The 26,345-nt window shown below is 49.6% G+C and overlaps 2 protein-coding genes across 4 annotated transcripts; one reads left to right on the top strand and one right to left on the bottom strand.

Moving 5' to 3' along the window:
- Positions 1-2,726, top strand: TSSK3 (testis specific serine kinase 3). Of its 2 annotated transcripts, none has more exons than XM_061389487.1 (2): positions 1-112; positions 1,280-2,726. In XM_061389487.1, exons 1-2 carry the CDS (start codon positions 1-3, stop codon positions 1,942-1,944), a joined length of 777 nt encoding a protein of 258 aa, XP_061245471.1. In that variant the 3' UTR covers positions 1,945-2,726. The 2 variants fall into 2 exon arrangements, with proteins under 2 accessions (XP_061245471.1, XP_061245470.1); XM_061389486.1 differs by lacking the exon at positions 1-112 and adding an exon at positions 156-568.
- On the bottom strand, positions 2,537-25,781 carry BSDC1 (BSD domain containing 1). Of its 2 annotated transcripts, none has more exons than XM_061389387.1 (11): positions 25,564-25,781; positions 25,193-25,253; positions 19,669-19,785; positions 17,473-17,640; positions 16,089-16,143; positions 14,029-14,144; positions 13,564-13,632; positions 13,322-13,400; positions 11,850-12,329; positions 5,566-5,669; positions 2,537-4,097 (listed from the first exon to the last, which is right to left on the bottom strand). In XM_061389387.1, the coding sequence occupies exons 1-11, from the start codon at positions 25,668-25,670 to the stop codon at positions 4,065-4,067; spliced, it is 1,389 nt and encodes a 462-aa protein (XP_061245371.1). In that variant the 5' UTR covers positions 25,671-25,781; the 3' UTR covers positions 2,537-4,064. The 2 variants fall into 2 exon arrangements, with proteins under 2 accessions (XP_061245371.1, XP_061245380.1); XM_061389396.1 differs by lacking the exon at positions 25,564-25,781 and adding an exon at positions 25,520-25,560.
- Between the last annotated feature and the right edge of the window lie 564 nt (positions 25,782-26,345).

The raw sequence follows: 26,345 nt of genomic DNA, 5'->3' as shown, positions 1-26,345 counted from the left end.
ATGGGGGCGTCCACGGAACAGAGCCTGGCATCCCGGGCCGAGCGCAGACATCGCAGCAACCCCTACAGGCGGGGCTACGACTCACTGCCTGGCGCGGGGGCGGGGCGCGGAGGTGACTTAACCCGTGCTGGGTTTTGCGGTGGTAGTGGTGGTGAGGGCAGATAGGGGCATTGCCCATTTTGGCCCAGGGTCACACAGCATTTACATCACAATTGGGCCAGAGTTTTAAAATGTCTGACCCTCTCCCTTCCCATCACCCGCGGCTCCTGTGTCCAGACGGAGAATGTTGTAGCGCTGGGGGCGGCTGCGGATGAAGTCCTTGGGGGGAAAAGAAGCGGGCCGAGGGCGATGGTGGAGTAGCGCTGCCTCGCAGAGGCAGCATGAGCTGAGAGGGTGATAGGAAGGAAGGAGGTGCTAGACAGCATGGAGGACTTTCTGCTCTCCAATGGGTACCAGCTGGGCAAGACCATTGGGGAAGGGACCTACTCAAAAGTCAAAGAAGCAGTTTCCAAAAAACACCAAAGAAAAGTGGCAATTAAAATTATAGACAAGATGGGAGGGCCAGAAGGTGAGCTGGGGCCCCTTTGGAGGAAGGGAGGGCTGGCTGAGGTGGGTGGGTGCTTCCTCCAGTCAGAAGGAGCAATTCCCTCCTCCCCTTTAGTCTTAAAGAAAGCAAGAGAGGCTCTGGCTCTGGAGTCAGTCAGTGGGGAACAGAGAAAGTCCAGGAAAATCACACCTTCTCAAACTCCAAAATGAATGTGGCAGGCGGTGAAGGACCCTCAGAAGCAGAGTCAGAGCCTACTAGGCCTTTCTTATTCTAGGAGGTCAACTGATTGGCCAGGCCATGGCCAGGGGTAGCAGAGGGCAGGAGCTGGTGCAAGGGAGAGAGATGGGGAAAAGACAGGGCTCATGGAAAGAACTGTGGGTCAGGGGGCACAGGTGAGAGGGTCTAGCTTACCATGCTGTGGGCAAATCAGGCCTCATAACTGAGTTCAGTAGATTTGTTTAAAAGTTCCCAAAGCACTTTGCTATCCATGGTCTCACAGGCTGCTCACAACAGTCCCTGAGGCTGACGGACTAGTTCCCTTGAATAATATATTAACTACAAAGACAGAAGTGAACACTCTGCAGTGTCCAGGCGGCTGGACACTGAAGGCTGTTAAAGGGAACCAAGGCCCACAACCCAGACGTGGTGGGCAGACAGAAGTTGGAAGACAGGAGACAGAGGGAGGAGTTAGGCTCTTCTGGACTTGATTCTCCATCTCTTTTGTTTCCTTAGAGTTTATCCAGAGATTCCTGCCTCGGGAGCTCCAGATCGTCCGTACTCTGGACCACAAGAACATCATCCAAGTGTATGAGATGCTGGAGTCTGCCGATGGGAAAATCTACCTGGTGATGGAGCTGGCTGAAGGAGGGGATGTCTTTGACTGTGTGCTGAATGGGGGGCCACTGCCCGAGAGCCGGGCCAAGGCCCTCTTCCGTCAGATGGTCGAGGCCATCCGCTACTGCCATGGCTGTGGCGTGGCCCACCGGGACCTCAAGTGTGAGAACGCCTTGTTGCAGGGCTTCAACCTGAAGCTGACAGACTTTGGCTTTGCCAAGGTGTTGCCCAAATCGCGCCGGGAGCTGAGCCAGACCTTCTGCGGCAGCACTGCCTATGCCGCCCCCGAAGTGCTGCAGGGTATCCCGCACGACAGCAGGAAGGGTGACATCTGGAGCATGGGCGTGGTCCTGCACGTCATGCTCTGTGCCAGCCTGCCTTTTGACGACACAGACATCCCCAAGATGCTGTGGCAGCAGCAGAAGGGGGTGTCCTTCCCCACTCATCTGGGCATCTCGGCTGAATGCCAGGACTTGCTCAAGCGGCTCCTGGAACCAGACATGATTCTCCGGCCTTCAATTGAAGAAGTTAGTTGGCATCCATGGCTAGCAAGCACTTCGTAAAAGCAATGGCAAGTCCTCCCCAATAAAGTAGGGGGAGAAAGCAAACCCAAAAACCCGCTTCTAAAATGGTGATATATATATTTTACACTTTAAGTTTACTTATCCTAAACTTACCTACACCCTCCCCAGCCTTACTTCTCTTTCCCTTTAAAGATCTTCATGGAACCAGAGGGCCTCATTCAGACGTCCCTTTTATTATGGCTGACAAGTGATTTTCATACAGGTGTTTAACTAAAGTTACTTAAAATAGACCCCAGAATCATACACATATAGGGGGAGGAGAGAAAAATGACCAAGAACAGTTGGAACCACTGTTGTTGCATCTTCCTTTCCAAATAAAAGCAGAAGCGTTGGGAATGCAGAAACGGCCTCTTGACTTCTTGTCTTGGTGAGAGGCCTTCTGGGGTCCCTGTCCCTTCCTCACCCCAAAGGCCAAGGTGAGTCTGGGATGAAGACAAGGGACTTCCTTGGAACGCAGGCTACCACCTCCCATCCTGACCCCTCCCCTGGGCTCCACCCTGCACACTGCCTTGCCCTGGCTCTGGGGCAGCTGCTGTAGGGGACAAGAACAGAGCCCCAGACACCTTCCAGCTTCTGTTGAATCTCTTTAATAGCTGTTAACGGCAAGTCTGGAAAAGGTTCAGGACAAAGTTCTTTTTTCTTTCTTTTTTAATTACAAAACTAACAGCTGTTAGAGTCTTTTTTTTTTTTTTTTCTTTTTTTCTTATCCCAGCTACAAAATACTCTGGGGAGATACATTATAATTTAAAATATATAATATTGCACAAACAACCAAAAGGTTAATTAAACTAAAGAAATAATTACAAAGAGAAAAACCCCATCCCATGAAAAAGAGAAAAAAAGATTCAGCATTCTCTCCATCCCACCCCCTCATTGAAGGTTTGAAGTGGAAGTGACCACCACTCTCTTGGCGTCCCTGACCACGATCCCTTTAAATCATTGGTGAACACACCAGATTATGTACAAGAATCACCAGAGCAGCATCATGAAGCACCAGGGTCTCCAGGGATTCCTGCAGCCCCTCGTCCCCCCAAGAGAGGTGCAGCTTTACCAGCGTGGAGGGTGAGAGCCACCAAGACTGGATCTGCCTTCAGGAGGATGAGCTTTTGCAGAAGCCTGTCGAGAATCTCAAGCAGCTCACCCCCAGCGTATCCCTCCAAGAGGCAGAAGGGTTGAGGCGGAGAAGTCGGGCTTACCAGAGTTGTAAGTACTCGGCTTTGATCACTGCTCTGTACCGCTGGTACCTGGCTTGTGTCCTAAGCTACGGGGGAGTCAAAGTTGGTGGCTGGCTGGCCAAGGTATCCCGCCAGGCAACACACAGAAGGGCCTGAAGTGGCCCCCTCCCTTCTTGGGGAAGGGAAGAAGGGCAAGAGCAGACTCTTGCAGGTGGCACAGCTGGGCTAAGGACTCAGGTGCATCCGACATGAAGACGGCTTGGGAAAGGTGCTAGGGACATACCAGCCTGGACTGGGGGAAAGGAGGGAGTTTGGTCTCTAGATTCTGAACCACAAGGAGCCCTTCCAGGAATGGAAAATGACTGGGAGGGAGAGATTCCTAAGGGAGGCAAATTTCCCAGAAATGAATGCCTCTTACCCGCTGGGATAGGAACCAAAGTGTGTCTGCCATCCCTGTCAAGCCAAAGGCAGGTGGCACGGCCTTCCTTGCCGGCTCATGGGTGACAGAGTGTTGTTTTGGCGTCCTCCATGAGACCGGCGGTTTAGCCTCTGTCTACACAGGCACATGGGCGAGGGCTGTCCCTTGGGACTCCTCAGCAAGAGTCCCCAGGAACAGCGGGTATTCAGCAGAGAAATGTAGGCTCTTCCAGTGGGGGGTGGGGTGGGTGGGGGAAGTTTCCTCCCCCTCATGTCATCCTACGGTTGGCACAAGTCAGAGTTCCTGGTTTGGATTTAGCGAGCCCCTTCCCAGACACGAGCAGAGGCCCGAAGGGCCAACAAGGAACAACCCAGAATCTGCCGAGAGCTCTGGCTGACAGAGGCCACTGGGGGACATTCTTAGTCAGTGTCTTCCGGGGCCGGGCTGAGACGGGCGAGGGAAGTGGGAAGTGCTGTGGGTGGGGGAGCTGCTTGCTCTGGCTCCCCTCAATCCCAGTCCTCCCACTCTACGTCTTCCAGCTGCAAAGGGGGGACAATGGAGATAATGGAGAGCACGAACACATATTTACTCCTCTGAGTCAAGTCCAGACCCAAGCTCCCCAGCTGCCCCATTTCAGAATAGCCCTCCCTGCAACCCCAAGCCCCACTCTCCCGGGCTGGACCCTGCCTCCTATGAAAATGAAACACTAGCCTCAAGGAATGTCTGGGGAGCCCTCTGCCTAAGGGGTGGGTCTGATGGTTCTAGACTCAAAGGAAATGCTTCTACCAGCCAACTCTGGACACAAGGGGACGCCCTGCCTGCAAGAACCCAGTCAGTCAGTCCCTTAAGGAGAACTTGTCTCCTGCTGAGCAGAGAAAAACATGGCTCCAAGAGGCAGCGACCTTGAAAGTGGCACTCTGATCAGAAGCCAGTGCAGCACAGGACTAGAGGGACTCACTGGGCCTTCACTGGGGGCTCCAGCACCCTAATCCCCTGCTGAAGTCTCCCAGGCAACTCTCTTGGCCTGTTGTCAGTGGATCCCCTGGTATAATGAGTTACAGAATGACTGTTCAGGTATGTTTTATGTCAGGTTTTAAAAAGGGCTACAAAGACACCAAAGCCGTGAAAGCCCCATGGCATGAGAGGGCACCATGAGCCTTCTTTCCTCTGGGTATAGTGAGGCCACAGGTGTAAAATACTCACGTAGGTCACTGTGGCCCCCAGCCCTCAGTCTCCCAATATGAAAAACAAGGCCCTTCCCATCTCTCTAATCTGTTCCCTCTTTATCGCAGGTTCCCTGAGCTATGTGATGGAAGGAATCATGGGGTTGTTGTGTGACAGTTCTTGATATAACACTTATGTGAATCAGAGGTGTGGGCTGGAGCCTCAGTCCTGTCCCTTACTAGCTGTGAGAGCTTTTTGCCCAGCCTCTCCTTCATATCATTTCTCATTTGGAGAGGTAGTGAGGAATAAGAGTAATAGGGCTCTGAGCTCCATTTTGCGGTGGTTTTAGGACACCTGTCAGGGCTCCCACGTCCCAGGCTCTGTGCTAACGGGTGCACATGCATCACCACCGCCACGCGTGAGCTGGTAACGACCAGTGCCGCGTTTAGATGGCGCAGCAGAGGCTCAGGTCTAGCGATCACACTGTCTGTTGCCTCCAAGGCCAGGGTCTTAAGGTCCCACACCTGGTGACCCTGAGTCACAAGATCTGGGGCAGGGTCCGGCACCTGGGTTTTTTTGGTGGTTCCTCAGGTGATGCTGATAGGAACTAATGTCAAGAACTTCCCCTATCCGCCACCCTGGAACTCAGGGGAAGCAGAGCCTGAGCCTGCTGATGACTGCTCAGGGCCTGAGCGGGAGGCCTTGGCTCCCTTCCCACAGCCGGCCACCTCAGATGGGAAGGGATCCACCGTGAGGGGCCAGTAGGGCTTGGTGGGGAGAGTCCTCAGACCTGGGATCACTGGGCTTGCTTCCCTGTGGCCCACCATCAGCAGGCCCACTCACCTCACCGGAGGCATCCACTTTGGAAAGTGCCATCTGCACTTCTTCTTCAGTCATGTCCAAGTCAAAGTCCTTCTCCCAGTCCTCACTGATGTCTGTGCTCGAGCCTAGAACCATGATCCACAGTGTGAAAGATGGGAAGGGCACGTGGCGCGGCTGGAGCTGGGCTGATGGAGCCCTTCAGAAGGGCCTGACAAATACACACCAAAGGGCTTACATGCTGCTATCTCTGCCTCAGTGATCCCACTTTTAGGAATCTATTTTAAGGAAGAACCCTGGATTCAGTAAAAAAATTTAACCAAGAGAATGTTCACTATAGTGCTGTAACACTGATAAAAACTTAAAAAACCACCTAAAAGTCCTCTGCTAGGGAATTATAAAAATAAAGGGTATAGTCCTATGACGGAATGTTATGTGGCTTTTAAAGGTTAGGCTATAGAACATTTGTATGCATGGCAAAATAATCTTACACTATTAAGTGAGATCCAACCAGTCCATTCTGAAGGAGATCAGCCCTGGGATTTCTTTGGAAGGAATGATGCTAAAGCTGAAACTCCAGTACTTTGGCCACCTCATGCGAAGAGTTGACTCATTGGAAAAGACTCTGATGCTGGGAGGGATTGGGGGCAGGAGGAGAAGGGGATGACAGAGGATGAGATGGTTGGATGGCATCACTGACTCGATGGACGTGAGTCTCAGTGAACTCCGGGAGTTGGTGATGGACAGGGAGGCCTGGCGTGCTGCGATTCATGGGGTCGCAAAGAGTCGGACACGACTGAGCATCTGATCTGATCTGATCTGATCTGATTAAGTGAGAAAAAGTAAGTTACTGAGTTGTGGAGAAATATTTTGGTCCAGAAACTCCCTGGGAGCCATGGAAATCTCTCAGAAGAAATAAACAATGAACCTCTTCTGCCTCAGTCACTCCATTCTACCTACACTGATCCTGCTGCTACTGAATCATATCAGGCACATTCCCACCTAAGGCCTTTGCAAGGACTGTTCCCTGTACCTGGAACTCTTCTTTAGATACCCACAGGCCAACCTGCTCACCTCCTTCACACCTTTGCTCATATCTGACCATCTAAATGTGACCTGCCCCGATCGTCCTATTTTCAATTGCAACCCTGTCCCCCTCACTCTGCTCTGGATGGTCTTTTCCACTGTATTTATCACTTGCTAGTGTATTACATAATCAGGTTTCCCGTGCTTGTTGTCTAATAATAGAGAAGCTAGAACATGAGCTCCTGGAGGACAGGGATCTTCTATTTTCTTATGTATTCCAAGTGACAAGAACAAATAGTTTGTACTAAATAAACATCCATGGACTCTTTCTCTAAATCAGGGGTTGGCAAACTATGGCCTGTGGACCAAATCCAGCCTACCATCTGCTTTTGGAAATAAAATTTTGGAACATAGCCATGGCCATTTGTTGACATATTGCCTATGATTGCTTTCATGTTGAAAAGACAGAGTTGTGAAGCTGGGACAGAAACTGTATGTCCCCTGAAGCCTAAATATTTGTGACCTTGCTCTGTACAGAAAACACTTGCTCTGCCCTGTTCTAGGTGATTCTGATGCCTGCTAAGGTTTGACAGCCACTGCTCCAAACATTCGTATTTGGGTATGCCTTCTTACAGACAATATAAAAAAAGTACATGTGAAAGTTATTACTGAGAAGAAAATGACAAAAATAGTTCCTGTGAAAAAATACATGCAGTATGGTTTCATTTAAAAAAATATGCTCACAGATGCATGCACACACACAGAAAGGACGAGCAAAATACCCATAAGAATCCAACGATCGTTATTGCTAGGTGATGAGGTCATGGGGTAATGTTTCTTTTTTTCTAAAATCATATATTACTTTGTAATCATTTTTTTTTAAAGCATCTTTAAAAAAAGCAAGCTCTGATCCCCCAAGGGCACCACCTGTAAATACCTTGTTTCTTCTTGTCTAGCTTGCTCCTTAACATGTACCCAGGCTCTGAGACCTCCCCAAGCCTGGGCCCCACAGTCCTTATTAGGGTTCTTGCACTGTTCTCTCTAGTCACCCATCTAGCCATGTGGTAGTGTCTCTGGCCTTCTCTGGTGGCTCAGATGGTAAACAATCTGCCTACAATGCAGGAGACCTAGGTTCGATCCCTGGGTTGAGAAGATCCCCTGGAAAAGGGAATGGCAACCCACTCCAGTATTCTTGCCTTAAAGAATACCCATGGACAGAGGAGCCTGGCGGGCTGCAGTCCATGGGGTTGCAAAGAGTCGGACACGACTGAGTGACTAAGCACATAGCACATGGTATCTCTGGAGTCAAGCAAACCTGGGTGGAACCCTCTTTTTTCTACTGTGTAGTCCTGGGCAAATTATTCTGGGCTTCAGTTTATTTATACTGATAAAATAAGAATAAAACCATCCTCTTTGCAGAGAACCACCGGAGGAGCTTATTAGAAAGCAGATTCCTCCCTGTCCATTCCCCTCATTCAGATTTAGCAGGTGTAGGTGGTGGCCCAGAAATCTGGATGATTCTGTATAGATCTTGGCCTGCAGTTTGAGATACAGCAGTGTGACAAATAGCAGCATCATGTAAAGTGCCTGTAACATATATCAGTTCAGTCGCTCAGTCGTGTCTGACTCTTTGAGACACCATGGACTGCAGCACGCCAGTCCTCCCTGTCCATCACCAACTCCTGTTTACTCAAACTCATGTCCACTGAGTCGGTTGTAACATACATACACAGTGGATATTCAACAAATGGACCTGTTAAAGGCTGGTCCTACAGTTAAGTAATTTTGCACATGGTCCCTCAGCCAGTCAGGATCAGATCTCAAACAAAGACCCAGATCTTCTGACTCCACGTTTAAGGTTCCTTGTGCTTTCAGGACACTCTGGTGGCTCATGCCTGGTTCTCTGTCAGTGCAGGCTTCCTGTGGGTTAGAAGCCAGACTCCCAGCTGATTTCTCCCTTTAGAGCTGTGGCTGTGGTCATGACAGCTCTTCCTAACCTCAGGTTTCCCTCCAGGGATTTGAAACTCTCTTCAGGGCTTAATGCTAGGGCAAACCCGTTGGGTAGAAGAGAGTCTCAGGTAACATTTTTGGAGCACTTTATACTTATCTCAGAGGGTGGATGTAAACAGTCCCAGTTTACAGATGAGGAGACAAAGGCTTCGAGTGGCAGAGAGGTGAATCTGGGCTTTCTCTGCCACCTGCCTTCTCCCACCATCCTGTCCTGTCACACAACAAGAGTACTAGTAAGATCGCCATTACTCTGGGCACATGGCAGAGAACTGATCTATGCAACAATTTAAGACATCTCCATGGAGTGTTACTGTTTTCTTTTGTTTGTAAGGAATGGGGAGTTTTCGAGTGATTACTAACATCATAGTGCTGTCACTCACAGCTCATTTTATTCTGTTTAATTGGATCTTTGCTTCTCCAAAGAAGAAATGGAGGCCAAAATCCCTCCCAGGTGGTCAGTCAGTGGTGAAGCGGGGCCATAAGCCCAAGGCTCTTTCCAGTCCTCAGTCCACAGGGCCCGCTCCAATCTCCCCTCCCTGCTCCCTGCTGAGGGCGCCTGAGCAGGCTAAGTCTAGTCTCCTCAATCAAATGGACCTCGGCACAAAATGCAGGTGGGAAGCAGCTCTGCAATGACAGGCATCACCCTGGGACCTCAGGAGCCCCTTTGGCTTGGCCGCCCCAGAGACTGCTGTACCCAGAGACCAAGCCTCGCTCATGTCATCTTTGGATGGACACAAGAAGGAAAAGGAGTCACTGCCTCCAGGACAAAAAATCTATTAAGATGTTACTCTCTACTCTGTTCCCACTGTCCCCTCTCAGTCCAAGACCCCAGCTTTGCCCCACTAAGTGTGTGAGACGCACTGGACCAAATGGTTACAAGCTTCCGCCACATCTTCTCCACAATCTCATTTCTTCCAGCCTCTACCCATCACATTCTCCAGGAGCCCGTTTCCAAATGGAACCAGTAATTCTTAAACCTTCCAACTGTGTCACTGTTGTCCCCACCCTTACCCAGCTTAGACTCTATGAACCGCCATTCTGATCACTTCTGCATACACTCGACTTTTGTCCTTTTGAGTTCACCTGGATAAACTTCAACCCTGATTCAGTCCAACTCCCCACCTGCTCTGTGCCTGCACCTGAGTGACTGAATGTGGCGGGACAAAAGTACAACAGCGGTGACTGGTCTCTCTCAAAATTCATAACCATCATCTCAGAAGCACCCTTCGTACCATCCACCCAGCAACCCCACAGCACCTGCTGAGCCCACCACCTACTCTGCACTCTCCTAAAGGCTATTTCACATTTCTCTAAATACCTACTGGGTGGGTGATTTATCTTAGTTTCCTACCAGTAAAAAAGAAAAAGAAAAAAGGAAAATCTCACAGCTCTCATAGGATTTTTGGTGAGGACTGAGTGATATGCATATCAAGTGCTCAGCACAGAGCTATATACACAGGAAGTGTCCAGAGACTGGTTGGTACCTTTTACTATCTTGATCATCTCCCCAGAGCAGGGCTCTACCCCAATTTCTTCCCTGACTGAGGCTCTATCATGGAACAATGAGTCTCAACTTATGGAGAAAATGGAGGCTTACAGAAGATCAGTAACATTTCTGAAGTCACATGGCTTATGAGCAAAGTTGGGATTTGAACCCAGAACTGTCTGAACCCCAGAGGCTGAGCCCTTAGCTTAGCCTCTACATGTAAAGCTCCTAGTACAGGTTGGGCATGTAACACAAGCAGCACGACCTGCTGCTTTGTGGCACCATGTCCAACTTTCTGAATTTGGCTTAGGATCTCAAGTTGTATTTCTGAGCCAACCCCACCTCCCTTCTTATTCCTCCCTCACCTGGGAACAATACAGAAAAGTGGGCTTTGGTTACCCCCTTCAACATGCCCCATGCCCTCTGCTTTTTGGACTCTGTAGGACCCTGCAGCCTGGACTACAGCTCCCCCACCCGCACCTGCCCCAAACTCTCCAACCCGCCTATACAATGCCTGTCTCCTCGCTGAAACACCTGCTCATGCCCAGCGGTTCCTTCTTTCTCTGAACTCCTCCAGTACCAAGCCTGCCCCGTACTGCTTCTTGCTTCATCATAAAAGACCACAGCCTTTGCCCCTCCCTCCTCAGTGTCTCATAAAGAGTAGGTAGGAGCTCAATGGATGACCTCACTGACTCAGAGTCAGAAGGAAAGCACTGTGTTGGAAACTAGACATCTCGCAGTTTCCATCAGGGAGCAGAGCAGGGCAGGGTGTGAGGGGCCCGTTTCCATCCACAGCAGCAAGCCAGTCTCTCACTGCCAGCAGGCCAGTGTGCACCTGCTGGGCAAGCTGGGTGACTGGCTGGTGCTGAGTGTGGGCAGACAGGATGCCTGTGGGTGAGGAGCTGAGGGGAGGTCTTGCTGACAATCGGCTGCCTCTGCAGAGGTACTCTGGATGTAACAAAACAAGCTGACACCGCGATACCACTGTTCTTTAACTGCAGGAGTTAGAGAGGTTCCTCCCCGACACAAAGTCAAAGTGTCTCCTGTCTCAAATTTCACTAAGCAGACAAGAGACTAAAGCTCTGTTACTTAAGCTAGGTCACTGCAAGTTCATGAGTATTCACTTTATTCTTCTTTAAACTGTACACATAAGCTTTGTTCATGTATTTTATAATAATAATTAAAGAAGGCCTGGGGAAGCTAAATGACTTTGCTGAGGTCATCCAGGGGAGAAGACCCTTGGCAGCAATCAGTGTCATAGGAGGTCCCACCCCGAAACTGAACTGTCCAAAAGGACAGGAACTGGCACCCTGTGGTAGCTAAGGGCATGGGTTTCAGGTCAGACAGACCTAGGTCTGAATCTGGGCTTGCTACTCTCTGGCTGTGTGAATTTGAGCAAGTTACTTAACATCTGAGGCTCACTTTCTTCAACTATAAAATGAGGACAGTAATATAGGGAAATGAGATGTAAATTAGAAATTAACAAGCTCCCCTGATAACTGAGAAATTAACTGCAATATTACATCCTTAACCCATGATTTGACATAAATCTTATTTTGTCATCCTAAGATGCATCTTAAGTTCAGAGGATTAATGCATGTTGGAATTAATGGAATACAGTAATAAACACTCAACCTATAGTAGCTGTCATCATTATCAGTATCACAAACAAAGGCCACCTCTCCTAGGATCCTCACAAGGCACAAGGAGACGAGTGTGCCTTGTGAGGTGGCAACTCTCACCTGCCCTACCCCCGCATGCTCCCTGGGCTTTGGCCTTGACTCACCTTTTTTCCCATTGTTGGAGGGTGTAGACTTCCCACTGTCCGAGTTCAGCTCAAACACCCGTAAGTCTGTGAGAATCTCTTCCCTGAGAGTCTCTACTCTGGCTGGAGGCCGGGGCTCTGGACCGCTGGGGCGGCAAGCAGGGGTGTGGGGCTTGGACTGAGCTCGGGGTGGGGGTCCAGTCTCGCCCGTATCCACAGCCAGGTCCTGTTCCTCCAAAGATGCCTCTAGAAGCTTCTGGGACAGGTCCTTGGGCAGCGCTGGGGCCTCAGAGGCAGGGGGCGGTTTGGCAATCTGTGTCACCAGGGAGACGCTCTCACTGCTCTCCGAGGGGGTCACCTCTGTTGGAGGCTCGACGGGGGTCACCAGATTCTCTTCACAGGGGCTCTGGGGACCAGGTCCTCCTTCAGGGGATGTGGAAGGTCTGGCCACAGGAACCTTTGCCTCTTTTAGGGACGTGGGTGAAACGCCCGCAAGCTCCTCTGTCAAGAGAGAAAGGAAGGAGAGTGATGTACTCTGGTCAGCCCCAAGGCCATCATGGAGACCACCAGAGCGAGCTCAGGTCCTCATCAAAGTCTGCTCTAGTCGGTTTCCTCACCCCCTCTCCATGGTAGTTCTGTAGGTACTCCCTGCTGGTCAAAGTATCTCCTACCCATGAGGCCTAGTGCATGTCTGGCAGGCACTCAGCTTCTACAAGTGCAGCCCAAGGTAACATGACAGCTTAGAAAGCCAAGACCTGAAAGTCAGTCGGGATGAGGTTCAGGTTGAGCTCTGCTCCCTCCTGGATGCATGATCTTGGGCAAGCCACCTAACTCTCCGTTGACCTACCTGCCTCATTTGCAAAAGAGGAATAATAACGTTGTAGTAAGGCCCATACGTGTAGAGCTTTTAGTACGGGTTGGGCATATAATATAAGCACTTAGTAATTGTGTTAACATATCATACAGGTTGCTCCAACACACTCCTAATAAGCTGAGCTACCAGGCAGAGGAAGCTCAGCTCTGTCCCTAAGCCAGTGCTTCCCAAGTCTGGCTGGGCATTAACATTACCAGCAGAGCTTGTTAAAAATACAAGTCTGGGGTGCCCCTGGAGGTCCAAAGGTTAACACTCCACGCTTCCACTGTAGGGGGGTTTGGTCCCTGGTTAGGGCATGAAGATTCCCCCCATGCCGCATGCTGTGCATGCCCAGAGTCTTAGAAGAAGGACATTTGGAATTTCAGTAAGCTCCTCCTACTCTGAAGCAGCTGGTCCATGGGCTGGCAGCTGACACATGCAACCTCTGTGCCTAAACCCGGGCCACCAGACTTGGTAAACACCCCCTTGTAGCTCAGACTATCCTTGGCACCTGCAAACACCGTGTTTAATCCCTCCTTTCCTGAGGCGCCACGTCCCTCAAGGCTTCAGCGAGAATGGCCCAGACAGCCCCCCACAGGCAGGACTTGGTACTTGCTCATCGCCTCTCAATACCTCTTACCTTCTTCCTCCTCCCAGCCAGGCTCTTCAGAGATGCTCTGTTCTGCTCGCTGTTTCAGGGCATCCCTCCGGGCCTGCTCCTGAAAGTGGGGGAGGAGTAGACGGCCAGGAGCAGTCAGGGAACCCCAGACTCTGGTTCTGACTCCAGAACTCTTGGTACCCTCTGTCCCCTTCTTCCCTCAACAAAACCCAGCCCCTTACCCAAGGCTGAGTGGAGTACCTCCCTTGGTTAGGCCACCATACCTGCTCTAGTTGATGGACTTTATAGAAATACCGATGCCAGAATTCTGAATGGGAAACAGCTGCAGGCACCTGGAGGGAGGGGACAGTGGAGATGGGACTTTAGAAGTGGTTGTGTGGGGTCCATGTCCCCAGCCTTATCAACCAGCTCCCAGTCATTCTGGATTTCAGAGGGTCTAAGCAGCTGAGCTGTGATTCTTACAGCACTTTCAACTGCCAGACCCACCTTCCTGGCCCAGGAGGTAGAAGAGAACTCCCATCAGGCTTTGCTGGCCCTTCTATTTCTCACCGTGAATGCCAGAAGCCTGGTGACTTAGATTCCCCCACATGGATTCCTGGCTCAGGAGCTGGCTGGTTAGGCTCCACAGGGCCTCCTGCTGCTCTTTAGGCCAGAGGACTCCACAATGACTCTGGACATGACCCTCCCACATCCCCACACCTTCAGCCAGGAGCCGGGAAGGCCCTCACCATCTTGGTGTAGAGGGCCCGGATGGAGGGGCTGCCTACAAGGAGCTCTGAGATCTCCCCCTTCTTCTCCTCCAAGCAGAACTCGGAAAGCCAGGCATCAAACAACTCTGGGGGCCCTGGAGAGGGAAAGATACTGATGGTCAGTTCTGTGGGGCTGAAGAAAGAACCCTGGGCTTAGAGAAAACACACCAAAGCCTGGACACGGACAACGAGGAAAGGGTAAGGTTTTTTCCAAAGCCACGTGGCCCAAGGTGGGGGATCAGGCAGGGTGAAGGGATGGGTGGGCCTGCTATCAGGGCATGGCCCCTCAGTGATCTCGGGGGGGCTGCAGTCTCCTCTCTCTCCAGGGCCTGCGTGGTTTGTAGCTCACTACACTTGGCTACTGAAGCCTCTCCTCTCTGCAATGACTGCTCTCAGGTCACCAGTGACGCCATGCTGCCAGATCCAACAGCAACTTCTCTGTCCTTGGTCATGTGGCCATCCTATACCTTCTGCCCTGGGAATCACTACCTTCCTCTTGAAGCCGTCTTCTCCCCTGGCTTCTCATTCTTGCCTGTATTTCCTCCTCCTGCTCTAGTAGGTCCATCTGAGTCTTCAGTAGGCTCCTCTTTCTCCTTTCTTTATCTCTTCTCATTCTCCATTTTCTCCCAAGATGACCTCCGCTAAACCACGAGTTTTAACCTCCTTCTCCCACTGATAGTCCCTCAGTCTGGCAGCTGAGGCTACCTTTCTGGGCTCCAGACCCAGAGGCCCAGGTGCCAGGACACACCCACCTGCACAGATGCTGCAAATACAGCGCATGCTCACCTTCTTCCTCCCGCACCTGTCCCACCCAGCTCTCCACCAGAGACCTGCGGGCCCTCCCAGGCTCCTCCCTTTTGCAGTCACTCTGGATTCCACTTCCTCAGTGTCTCTTATATGCACATCTTCCTCTTCAGTCTACCCGGCCCTTCCCTGGTTCTGGCTTTACCTCTGACATGAGGATTCCTACCGAGCTTCCTAACTGGTCTTCCTGTCTTGTCTCTCCCTCTCTATTTCGTCCTTAACAAAACACTGCGTGAAGGCTCTTTTATAAAATGCAAAATCTGATCACATCAGGTCTTAAGACTCAACAGTTCTCTACAGTACGGCTTTTTAGACTATGGTCCAAGGATAGGCTTCAAAGGGTTCAAGAACTCCCATACTGCACATACAATTCTATTGAAAGCGGGCTTACGATTTTCAACTGAGTTTTAAAGGCCTTTGTGACTCAAAAAAAGGTTAAGACCCGCTACCTTGAGTCTTTCAGGACAAAATTCCAACTTCTTAGTCTGGTACCCAAGGCCCTCAGTCCAGTGCCCCTGGCAGCTCTCACTGCCCTCATTTCCTCACACGTACTCTCTGTCTGGTATTCTCGAATGCCTAGGTTTTTCTAGACCTTCAAATGTCCTGTTGTCATGCTTCAACACTGTTCCCCCGACTTCTACAAGTAAAATTAGTTTACTTCTAATTCATTGTTAAAACCTTAATTCAGGTGTCACATTCTAGGATTCCCAGGCTGGGTTATGTGCCATCCTCTGGGTTCCCACTGCTCCCCTCTCTCTGTGGAAGCAGTCACTCCATCTCTAGTTATCTTTGCTTTATTCCATTTCTCTCTCCTAAAGGCAGGCAGGTTCCTGGAGGTCTGGACAGGGTTGATTCAGAGTTCCACTCATTTCTGGTGTCTAGTTCCCACCTAGACACCAGTTCCCCTCTCTAGATGTGGGGCTTGCTGTACATCAGGAGCTTAGCAAACAGGCCAGAGGGAAGGCAGGCAGGGCAGCAGGGCTGGGAGGGAGCCCAACTGAAGATAAGGGATGAGAGGAGCAAAGCCTCTGTAGATGGGGATGAAGACAGTTTGCGTTCAGAGAGGAAAGGCAACCATCAACCCATCCCACCAGATGCAGGGTTCAAAGCGGCCCCGGCTCTGGTCCTTTACACAGAGGCTACCTGACCACTGCTACAGAGACAAACAGGGCGTACAATCCAGACCCCTTTGGCCTCCCTGCCCAGCAAGCCTGCCCCTCACCACAACCCCTCACCATCTGGTTCATTGCAGTAGGTTGCTGGGTCTGACTGCAGGCTATAGAGGCGAGCCTATAAAAAAAAGAAAAAAGAAGAGAAATTCTGGGGTGCTGGGGATAGAAAGCAATGCCTCTCTGCCAATCAACCACGACCCAGCTTCTCCCCTGTTGGCTACCATACCAACAGGGCACTTGGTAATTAACAGTGTGGGTTATGAGTGGAGCACTGAGCTAGGAGTCCTAAACTGGAGCTCCTAGAAAAATGGTCTTTCACCCAGTATTCCATCCCTGGACTAAGAAAATAAAGTAAGCAGGCTACAAAATCATACACATAAAATAGTTTTGAATTATACGATATACAAAAAACAGTAGTGCAAATATATTAATAAAGTCCAAAACTCACTGGCAAATTTTGAAATATTTAACTCAAGTTAAAACAATTCATCAAGAATTTCTTAATTTCATAGCCAGTCTGCCAAATGAACTGCAAGCTGTGCTCCCATTAGGGCCACAGGAGTCGTGAACTTTAGCTGGTACATGGAAAGCCCATCCTTCCTTCCTTGTTATTACAGGAAGCATGGGTGGGCTGCATCAGAACTTCAGCAAGTGATTTTGGTTGATTCACTGTAATAATTTAAACTTCTATAATTAAAAAAAATTTCACAATCCACTTCAATGTGTACTAAGTGGTGGTGCTAACACTAGGGCTGAAAAACATGCTTGAAAAATGTTTGGGGTGGAAATTCAACACGGTACAATGCAGGCCAGGCTGCTGTGATACCATACCGCGAGTGTGGGAGATGCTCCAGGGAGTGTGAGAATAATGGTGAGAAAATGCAATGCAGCAGAAACACACTACTATTGCTGATATGACTGCTCTGAAGACATACTCCTCCTGTACACTTATTCCAATTGAAAATTAGTCTTAAACAACACAAATGTGGAACTCATGCCTGTAAAGATGCTCTCGAGCACTCCCTGTTATGGATGAAACTGAAAGGAATCTCAATGTGCAACACTAGACAAATGACTGAATAAATTATGCTATATACACCTGCAAGAAGTTAAAGACATTAAAATGATAGTGATAAGGAAAGACGCTAATAGTTATAAATTTTTTAAGAGTGGGTTAAAAAATTGCATATATAAAGTGCTTTTCTGTTAAAAAGAAAAACCCAAACTATCTTCACCAGTGTTCGTGAGCAAAAAGAAATGGGAGGTTATACACCAAGGAGAAATGAGTGGTTCTCTTTGAGTGATGGGATTATGGGTTTAGAAATCATTATCTTCTTGCTTATTGGTATTCTCCAACTTAATTATATACACATATTATTTCTTATGAACATGTACTGCTTTTGTGAGCTCAGGTTGGAAGCTAGAGCCCCGGGCCGCTAGTGAATACCTTGGTGCCATCATAGGGCTCAGCTGTGCCAGAAGGCGTGCCCATCAGGGTGATGACGTCGCAGTCGATGGTTTTGTCTGGTGAGGGAGCAAAGGTATCGGAGATCACCCCCAAGAAGTCAGACAACCCTTTCTTCATTTTCTCTGTCGCTCCAGAGGAGCCTTCAGTCTGCAGAGAGAAGCCAACAGAGGAAGTGAAGTGGCTCAGGAGCAGGCTGCAATCTGGGGTATGGGGTAGAGAAGGGTGAAGCATCAGGGGTCAAAGTGTACTGTGTCGGGGGACCAGGGAAATGTTCACAACGGTTCACCCCATCTCTGGGGCTGGAGACGGACAGAGGGGCAGCCAGGGTCACCACCCCCAGATGGGGGTGCAGATTAGGGCCGCAGTAGGCCTGTGTAGGTCAGAGCAGAGCTGCTTGACTGGCTGTTTCGCCAAAATTTCAAGGTCAGTCAAGCTGATCAAAGATTGACAGGAGAGGATCCATGGCACAGACATTCAGCAGGGAAAAGGACTTAGAGGGAGAGAGATGGGAAAAGTACCAGCTTTCGGGTCAATCTGGGATTTGAATCCCAGCTCTACTATACTTGTTAGCAATGAGACCTAACCTCTCAGAGTCTGTTTCCTTATCTATAACATGCAGATAAATATACTTCCTGCAGGGGGTTACTTTGGAGATTTTTTAAGAGATAAGGCATGCACAATGTCTGGCACATAGCAAACATTTAATAACTAGCAGTACTGTAATATTACAATCTCATCGTCATCATTGCTCAGGAGGTATTTTGTATGAAAGACTGAGGAAATACGGGCAGGATGAGGACAGACAGCCCTGCCTAGAGACAAGCCTGGGACCAGCTGAGGGCCAATGCATGGACCCCCTAGAAGGGGCAAGTGGGGCACCCATCTGGAGCCATGCTGGTCAGAATGCCCTTGAGCAAGAAGGGACGGTGTGCTGAGAGACAGGACCAAGCTCCGCAAACCTTGCAGCAAAGTGTCATATTTATTCCCAATGAGGCTGCCCAGGCATTTTAAACCTTGAGCCTATCAACTGTGCCTGGCACATGTTGGCACAGGTATATAATTGTATTTGTTGAATGAAAAAAGGAATAAATAAATGAAGGACACAAGTCGTGTCTCTGCTACTGGCTGGACATGCAGCGGTTCAGCTGGGTGACTACTTGTCATTCATGCTCATCAGTGGCTGTGGTCAGCAGGCAGACAGTATTTTCTAAGATTCAACAAAAGAAGCTTGGCTAAAAACACTCCACAATATGTTTTTCATAACATCGCCTCTAATTACAAGGCAGCTGATTCCACTGGTGATCAGAGAAACTGAAGTCTGTTCCACTACTAAAGGGGAAGTTGCAATACAAAACCAGGACCCTATACTTCCTCGGAAATTTGAGCTCTGCGGGGGTATCTCTGACCGTATACAATTTTCACTTTTCATGCTGACTTGAGAATCTAATTCCTACCTCAGAGGAGAATTCCAGTATACATCTCTGACTGGTAAAACCTGGACCAGTAAAAATACAAGCTGGCAAAAACTTTTTGGAGGCAGTTCTACAGTAGATATTAAAAGCTCTAAAACTACATTCATCTTATATCCTTTTCAATACCTTATTTGGAAGAACATATTAAAGGCAAAGATTAAGCAATCAGAATGTTCACTGTAGCTCTGCTTACAATACTGGAAAAAACTGAATCAGGAAACTAGGAACTGGTCAAATCCACATAATAGAATACCATGCCGTGGGCGTGCTTGGTGGCTCAGTGGTGAAGGCTGCCTGCCGATGCAGGAGACACAGGTTCAACCCCTGGTCTGGGAAAATCCCACAAGTGGCGGGGCAACCAAGCAGCGCACCGCAAGTCCTGAGCCTGTGCGCCAGAGCCTGGGAACTGCAACCACTGAAGCCCACACGCCCCAGAGCCTGTGCTCGACAAGAGAAGCCACCATAATGAGAAGCCCACGCACCACACCTAGACAGCAGTCCCCGCTCGCGGCCACTAGAGAAAAGCCTGGGCAGCAGCAAAGACCCAGCACAGTCAGAAAGAAAAATGAATAAATAAAATGTCAGAGAAAAAAAAGAATACCATGCCATTTCTGATGCTGCAGAACTGGGTCTGCAGTGATTAATTAAACAAGTAGGTTATGAAACATGGCGCTCAGGCTCTGAGGGTGGAGGTGGTACTCACAGTCAGCTTCTCCTTGACCACGCTGGCGGTGGCCGCAATGGTGCAGGCCGTGTCGCGCTGCACCACCTGGGTGAACTCCGTCAGGTCCCGCTTCATGAACTCCAGGGCTTCGGAGGACTAAGGGAAGACAGAAAGCGCTGACAGCCAGCGGCTCCACCACCCTTTGTTTCCTGCGCTTCAGTACCAGACAGAAACGTGGAAAACAACGGACATGGGAACCTGGGCTCAGAAATAATGCTTCCTTGTCCCAATCCCACAACCTGGGATTACTCAACAGCAGAGAGCACAGAACTTCCTGCTGGTCTGAAAACAGGGGACTGAGCTCAGCCCAGGTACTTAGAAGCTCTGTGGCCAGGAGGAACTCTCATCAAGTCCTCGGTTTTCTCCTAGGTAATGAGGGATGTGGCGTAGAACAGTGGTTCTCATGAGCAGACTGGGCTAGGGGGCAGGTGTAGTCTGAAAACAAGACAGACTGCATCACATCGCTATGCTGTAAGCCATCACCTTTGTTTCCAATTGCAAACAGGAAGAGAAAGGATTTTTTTAATCAAAGGAAAGTGTTCTCTATTTTTACTTCTTTTTTTTGTTACAAGGAAATTCAGTTGAAATACGAGACAGCAGGTGAAATTACTTGTGTGAAAGGTTTCACAAACAGGCTGTATTCGTAACAGCAATAGTTTAGAAAGCTTTTATGAGCAAATTTTGACAATACCAGTAAAAAGGTGTGCCATTTTTCTGTATTCAACAAAAGGGGTGTTAAGACAAATACTGGATCAGAGTCTCTCCTAGACTGCCCTGGTTCCACCACCTCAGAGCTCTGTTCATGCACAGAGCTCCTTTGGGCAGAACTGACACTCGCTTCCGTCGGACAATTTGCCTCTCACTCTGTGCTCAGACCCAGTGGTGACAGCAACCCCTCAGCTCTTGTCTAAGTCTTACGTTGTCTTCATCCTCACCCACTCCAAGACATCTTCCTGGACTATCTCTGTGCTTACCTCTGCAAGCCCTTTCATTTTATAAGGGATAGTTACCTGCATTTTTAAAGTGTCTCTTTGAGTGTTCTGGTGATTTTTTTCTTTGGGGAAGGGTCTGCCTCATTCTCATCAGCCTGGCAAGTCTCATCTATCAGCCAGAGGTTTCTCTGCAAGTGGGAATGCCTCCATTTCAGATCTGGGACTCCTTAACTGGACTGGAAGAGTCATTTATTAATTCTTTCTCCATGCACGCTACCGCCACCTTAGTCCAGGCTAACCTCCTCTTTCATCTGGACTCTTCTCCCAGGTTGCATGAAAGTGAAATTCGTTCAGTTGTGTCCAATTCTTTTCGACCCCATGGAATTCTCCAGGCCAGATATACTGGAGTGGGTAGCCTTTCCATTCTCCAGGGGATCTTCCCAACCCAAGGATCAAACCCAGGTCTCCTGCACTGCACTCGGATTCTTTACCACCTGAGCCACAAGCAAAGCCCAAGAATACTGGAGTGGGTAGCCTATCCCTTCTCCAGGGGATCTTCCCGACCTAGGAATTGAACCAGGGTCTCCTGCATTGCAGGCAGATTCTTTACCAACTGAGCTATGAGGGAAACCCCCCAGGTTGCATACTACTACTACTAAGTCGCTTCAGTCGTGTACGACTCTGTGCGACCCCATAGACGGCAGCTCACCAGGCTCCCCGTCCCTGGAATTCTCCAGGCAAGAACACTGGAGTGGGTTGCCATTTCCTTCTCCAATGCATGAAAGTGAAAAGTGAAGGGGAAGTCGCTCAGTCGTGTCTGACTCGTAGCGACCCCATGGACTGCAGCCCATCAGGCTCCTCTGCCCATGGGATTTTCCAGGCAAGAATACTGGAGTGGGGTGCCATTGCCTTCTCCCAGGTTGCATAAGATGGCTTTAGTATCTTTTCCTCATGGCAACAGGGGGAACTCTGTAAGTCAGAGCAGACAGAGATGCCCCTGCTTTACAGCCTTCAGTGGTTACAGGGTATCCAACGGCAAATATGAAAGTATAAAACCTTTCCCTTCACTTACAAGGTCCATATAATCTCATCTCTGGGAGACTCTCCCACTATGCCCCTTACTGAGGTCCAGCTGGCCATGCTCAAAATTTCCCCAATGTTCCAGTATCTTTCCTACTTTAGGGTGTCTGCATACATCATTCCCTCTCCTTGACACATAGTTCTAACTCTTCAAGTGAACAAACACAATGAACGAACCCCCTCAGCTGGATAACTCCTGTTCCTTCTTCAGAGCTGTACCTACATGTCACTCCCCTGGGGGCTTCCCTGATGCCACCTCAGACCAGGCTGGCTCTTCTGCTCATGGCACCTGCACGTTCTCTTCTTTAACATTTCCTCTACTTTAGATTTCTGATTACCTGTTCACTGTCTATCTTCCTGGGTAAACAGTAAGTTCTGTGAACACAAAGCCTTTTTTTCCATTGATACTCTCCCAGTGTCTGACATAGAGCCTGGCATAGAGTTAGACTGGCATGTACCAGGGAGTTTTAATTATTAACCATTTACATGATTATCTGGCAAATGGCTGTCTCCCTCCCTTGACTGTGAGCTCTGAGGGGACCAACATGAACAGACATGGTGCCAGCCCTCTGGAAGGTCAGTTTCCTGGGGAAAATGCTCACATAACAGTGCTGAGGTGCAAGGGCAGAGCAGTGACCAGTGTACTGTGGGGAGGCTGGAGCGACTTGGTGAAGAAGTCTGGATGGAGCCTTAAAGAATAAGCAGGAGTTACTGAGGAAGCCTGGGCATGGTGGCACCTGGAGTATACTGAGGCCTACAAGCATTTCGGTCCTGGGAGAAATGAAAATAAAGAGCAAAGCAGAAGTGGTGAGGGAGAAACCTTGAGAGGGTGACCATGGTGGGCCTGGTCAGCCCTGTTGGTGACGGGGAACCACCAGTGTCTGAAGGAGGTAAGACATGATGAGATTCGTGTTTTTGACATGTCACTCCTAAGACTGGGAAGGATGACAGGTCCAAGACTTGAGTAGATTAGAAATGGAGGAAGACCAGTCAGGAGGCTGTTGCAATAGTCCACGAGAGAAAACAGAAGAATATGAATAAGGACAGCCCTGGTAAGGATGACAGGATGGAACTGGTTCAAGAAATATTAGGCAAAAAAGATGGATTTGATGATTAAATAGATGTGTTGACTGAGGGAAACAAAGTCAGGAAGAGCTACTGGCAACTAAACTAAGTGACTGGGTGGTTGCAGTGCTGCTAGCCAAGGGAGGAAACAGTGAAGGGGAGCAAGTGTAGACAGAAGCTATATAGCTAGATATATATATTCTATAGTCTCTATATAGTACTATATAAAAACCATATAGTATCTGTACTGACTGGGGGATATTTGGGTCAACTGTCCCGCAGGAGCTATTCTCAAATACTAAAGCTCCAAGGACAGGACTAGGAGTCACCCTAAAATGAAAATGGAAGAGCTCACCAAGGAAGAGTCTGTTGAGTGAACAGCGCAAGACACTGAGGACCAGGTTCCTCAAACGCCACCTTTAAGAGGCAAGCAGAGGAAGAGGAACTCACGGAACAGGAAAGCCTGGAGAAGCAGGTGGAGAACTGAGACAGAATCATGCCATAAAAGCCAAGGGAGTAGACTTTCAGGAAAGACAGAGTGACCGCTAGTGTCTAAAGCAGCAAAAGGTCCAGGAAGATAAGGGCTGAAAAACATCCACTGGGTTTGGCAAGTGGTAGGTGAACTTGAGTGTTTACAAAGATAAGTCTACATGTAGTGGCTTCAGGGGTGGGGAGCCAAGAAACATGATGTTGTTGACTTCAAATTTTAAAAAGGAGGCCAGGCTGTCACCTCAAATTAAAAAAGGAAGTGGTTCGACAGGGAATGTGAGGGGACAGTTAGGTTTGGGGAAAGTTACTGAAGGCAAGGGGAGGAGCAAATAAGAGACTGAAAACACTTGCTAGGGTAGGGGGTGGAGGCTGAGAGGCCCAAGACCAGGCCCAGATGAGTCTGGGGAATCCGTGGTAGAGGCAAAGAGCAACGTAATTTTTCCCACCAGTGTGCATGGGCAAGTGCGACACACACATGCACACGCATACACACACAATAGGAGGAAGTAAGAGGAAGAGGAATGCAGATTATAGCATAATCTCAAAGCTGTAGTTTCTGGGGCAGCATATGCTGCAAGAAAATTGGGGGGGGCGGTTGCTGGGAACTGAGTGGTCCAGACGCAGCCAGGATAGTGAGCACTGAAAGACCAAGAACAAAATTAATAGAAAATGGTAGCTGGTATTTACTCTCAGTTCTTAAAAAAAAGGTCCTTGTTTAATACTTCTTGTGTGCTAAATACTGTTTCGGTGCTTTACATATATCATCATTTAATCATGACAACAATTCTGTCAGGTAGGTATTATTAGTATTCCCACTTTACAGATGAGGAACTGGGGCTTTAAGAGGTTAAATATCTTGCCAAAGTTCATGTAAGTGTAGGAAATTAAGTCTTTTCTTTTCAAATGGGGAACTGTCAAAGGCAGAAACAATACCCACTCCCCCTGCTTCAAATGAGAGAACAAAGATGGAAGGCTCATCAACTACCTATTTTTCGTGTTATGGGAAGACCAACCTTGACAGTAATACATAGGAGGCCCTCACACAACATTTGCTAAATGAATGTCAGACTCTCCTTCCCGAAGACTGCTCAACAAGAAGCAAACTACTCTGGGGTCTCTTCTATTAGAATTCAGTTTGAAATTCCCCTTCAGCTTCAAGCTCAGTTTGAAACTGAGTCTTCATTAACAACATAAACAGCTCAGGCCATTCTCAGATTTTCTGGGCTGTAGCTGAAAGGCTAGTATGCAGGCCAGGCGAGGATAAAAATGCTCACAGAGTAGAGCATTGATTTAACTGAAGCCAGAAGCCTCCTGGAGTTGCCCTGAAGCAGGACTCACCCCAGATGCTTGAGGTAAATGGTAATTAACTTTTTCCAGAATTCAGATGAGTTGGTTTTGACAAACCAGCACGGAATGAAACAGGAACACACAGTGGCACTGTCCACGGGCAGAGCCAAGCCTCACTCAGCCCACAGGGACTGCTGTCTCCTCACTAGACCATGAGTGTGGGGAGGCCCACGACTGCATCTGTTGGGCTAATGTCGGTATCCTGAGGACCAGAGAGTCAGAGTGCTGGCTATGGCATACACTCCTATTTGCATATAGGACTATAGGAGTAAGTTTCTATCGCAGAATCCTTTTCCTTCAAGGCCTAGATCAAATGTTCTCTCTTTTACAAAACTGAATTTCCCAAGTGGGAATACACCACTCTTTCCCACGGATTCCGACGACACGGTCGCTCCAGTCTTTAAGGCCATCTTTGTTTCACTGTAGGTAGAGTCACACTGGTCTGAGTTGGGGGTCTGTCCTCCCAGAGGGCCCAAGTCAGCCTGGTCCCCGAGGCCCGGAACCCACAAGGTTCAGCGGTTCAGGCTCGGAACAGGGTGCAGGGAGGTGGCTTGAGGCCCTACCGGAGGAAGGGCGCTGGCCCAGCTTACCTTCTCCTTGACTGCCTGGTAGCTCTGCTGCAGCCAGCTCCGCCACCATCCCACGTCCTCCCTGTGGAAGACAGATACATCTGGCGGCCCCGCGGTGAGACTCGGGGCCGCGCAATGATCGGGTCTCAGTTCCCCTCTCAGATGTGGCCCGTGGGCTGGGGCATCGAAGGCCGCTTCCCCACTCCCTCACGCTGCGATTCCACCCCGCCCTTTCAGTTCCGTCAGGCCCGCGCTGGCCTCCCGTTCCCCCGGGGGACCCTGGCCCAGCACCCCAGCCCTGGGGAGAATTCGGGGCCCAACGCCCGGAGAACTGGATGACGGGCTCACCCTTCCGCCATCTTGCCCGCATGACATCACCACTATTTACTGACCTTTGACTTCCGACACGGCACCGCCCCCTCAAGCACCACCCCGGAGCGGGAGGCCCAATCCCCGCGCCGACATCGTCCTCAGCCCCGTCTCCGCCTGGCTCCATCATTAGACTCCGCCTCCTTAAACTCGGTTCAGGTTCGGTCCAGGGTTCGGACTTAAAACTCCGCTCCTGAAAGCTCGGTCCAATCCGCTCTCAGGATTGTCTCCAGGCCCCACCCCAAATGTTAGCCCCGCCCCCCCACATCGAACCCTGGTCGGTATCCGCTGACATCGGATACGGTGGCCGTTTTGGGTCAAGATCGGCCGGTGGCTGAGGGCTCGAATTGTAAACCGGGTAGAGAGGAGGCAGGGAGCGAGCCAGCCTGGAGCTCGAACGTCTGTATCCCTGAGCGCAGGGCTAGGACCGCCCCCCTTTATGAAACCTGCCGCGTAGCAGCAGCCTGGGGTCTCTTCGGGCTAATTGAGCAAGCGCAGTCCGTGGAGCTCTGGGCGGGGTTTGGAGGAAATTTCAGAGATGTCTTCGATGCAACCTTTGGGGGAGGCGCTCTCAGGAGATTGGGGAGACAGACACATTTAGTTAGTTCAATTTTTGGCGACCCAGATCAAAACTACGTAAACTGGATGTGGTCGGGAGAAATCCGGAGACACTCTGGAGGAGAAAGACTGTGTGTGTGTGTGTGTAGTCTAGGGTTGAAAAATTGTGTGTGTGTGTTTGTGTATGTGTGTGTCTGGAGGAGGAAGATTTTGTGTGTGTGGTTAACTTTCCAAATGAGGCCTCCGT

This window comes from Bos javanicus, chromosome 2 (genome assembly GCF_032452875.1).
Source record: "Bos javanicus breed banteng chromosome 2, ARS-OSU_banteng_1.0, whole genome shotgun sequence".
Lineage (NCBI taxonomy): Eukaryota > Metazoa > Chordata > Mammalia > Artiodactyla > Bovidae > Bos > Bos javanicus.
Note: the sequence above shows the minus strand (reverse complement) of the source record. Positions and strands in the feature narration are given on the sequence as shown.

Coding starts and splice junctions, on each gene's coding strand:
- BSDC1 (XM_061389387.1), bottom strand. CDS start 25,670: ATGATGGAGCCAGGCGGAGACGGGGCTGAGGACGATGTCGGCGCGGGG. Junction 19,786..25,192: donor ACCAGGCAGTCAAGGAGAAG/GTAAGCTGGGCC, acceptor GTCTTCCCTTAG/TCCTCCGAAGCCCTGGAGTT. Junction 13,401..13,563: donor AAGTCCATCAACTAGAGCAG/GTATGGTGGCCT, acceptor CCCCACTTTCAG/GAGCAGGCCCGGAGGGATGC.
- TSSK3 (XM_061389486.1), top strand. CDS start 424: ATGGAGGACTTTCTGCTCTCCAATGGGTACCAGCTGGGCAAGACCATT. Junction 569..1,279: donor CAAGATGGGAGGGCCAGAAG/GTGAGCTGGGGC, acceptor TTGTTTCCTTAG/AGTTTATCCAGAGATTCCTG.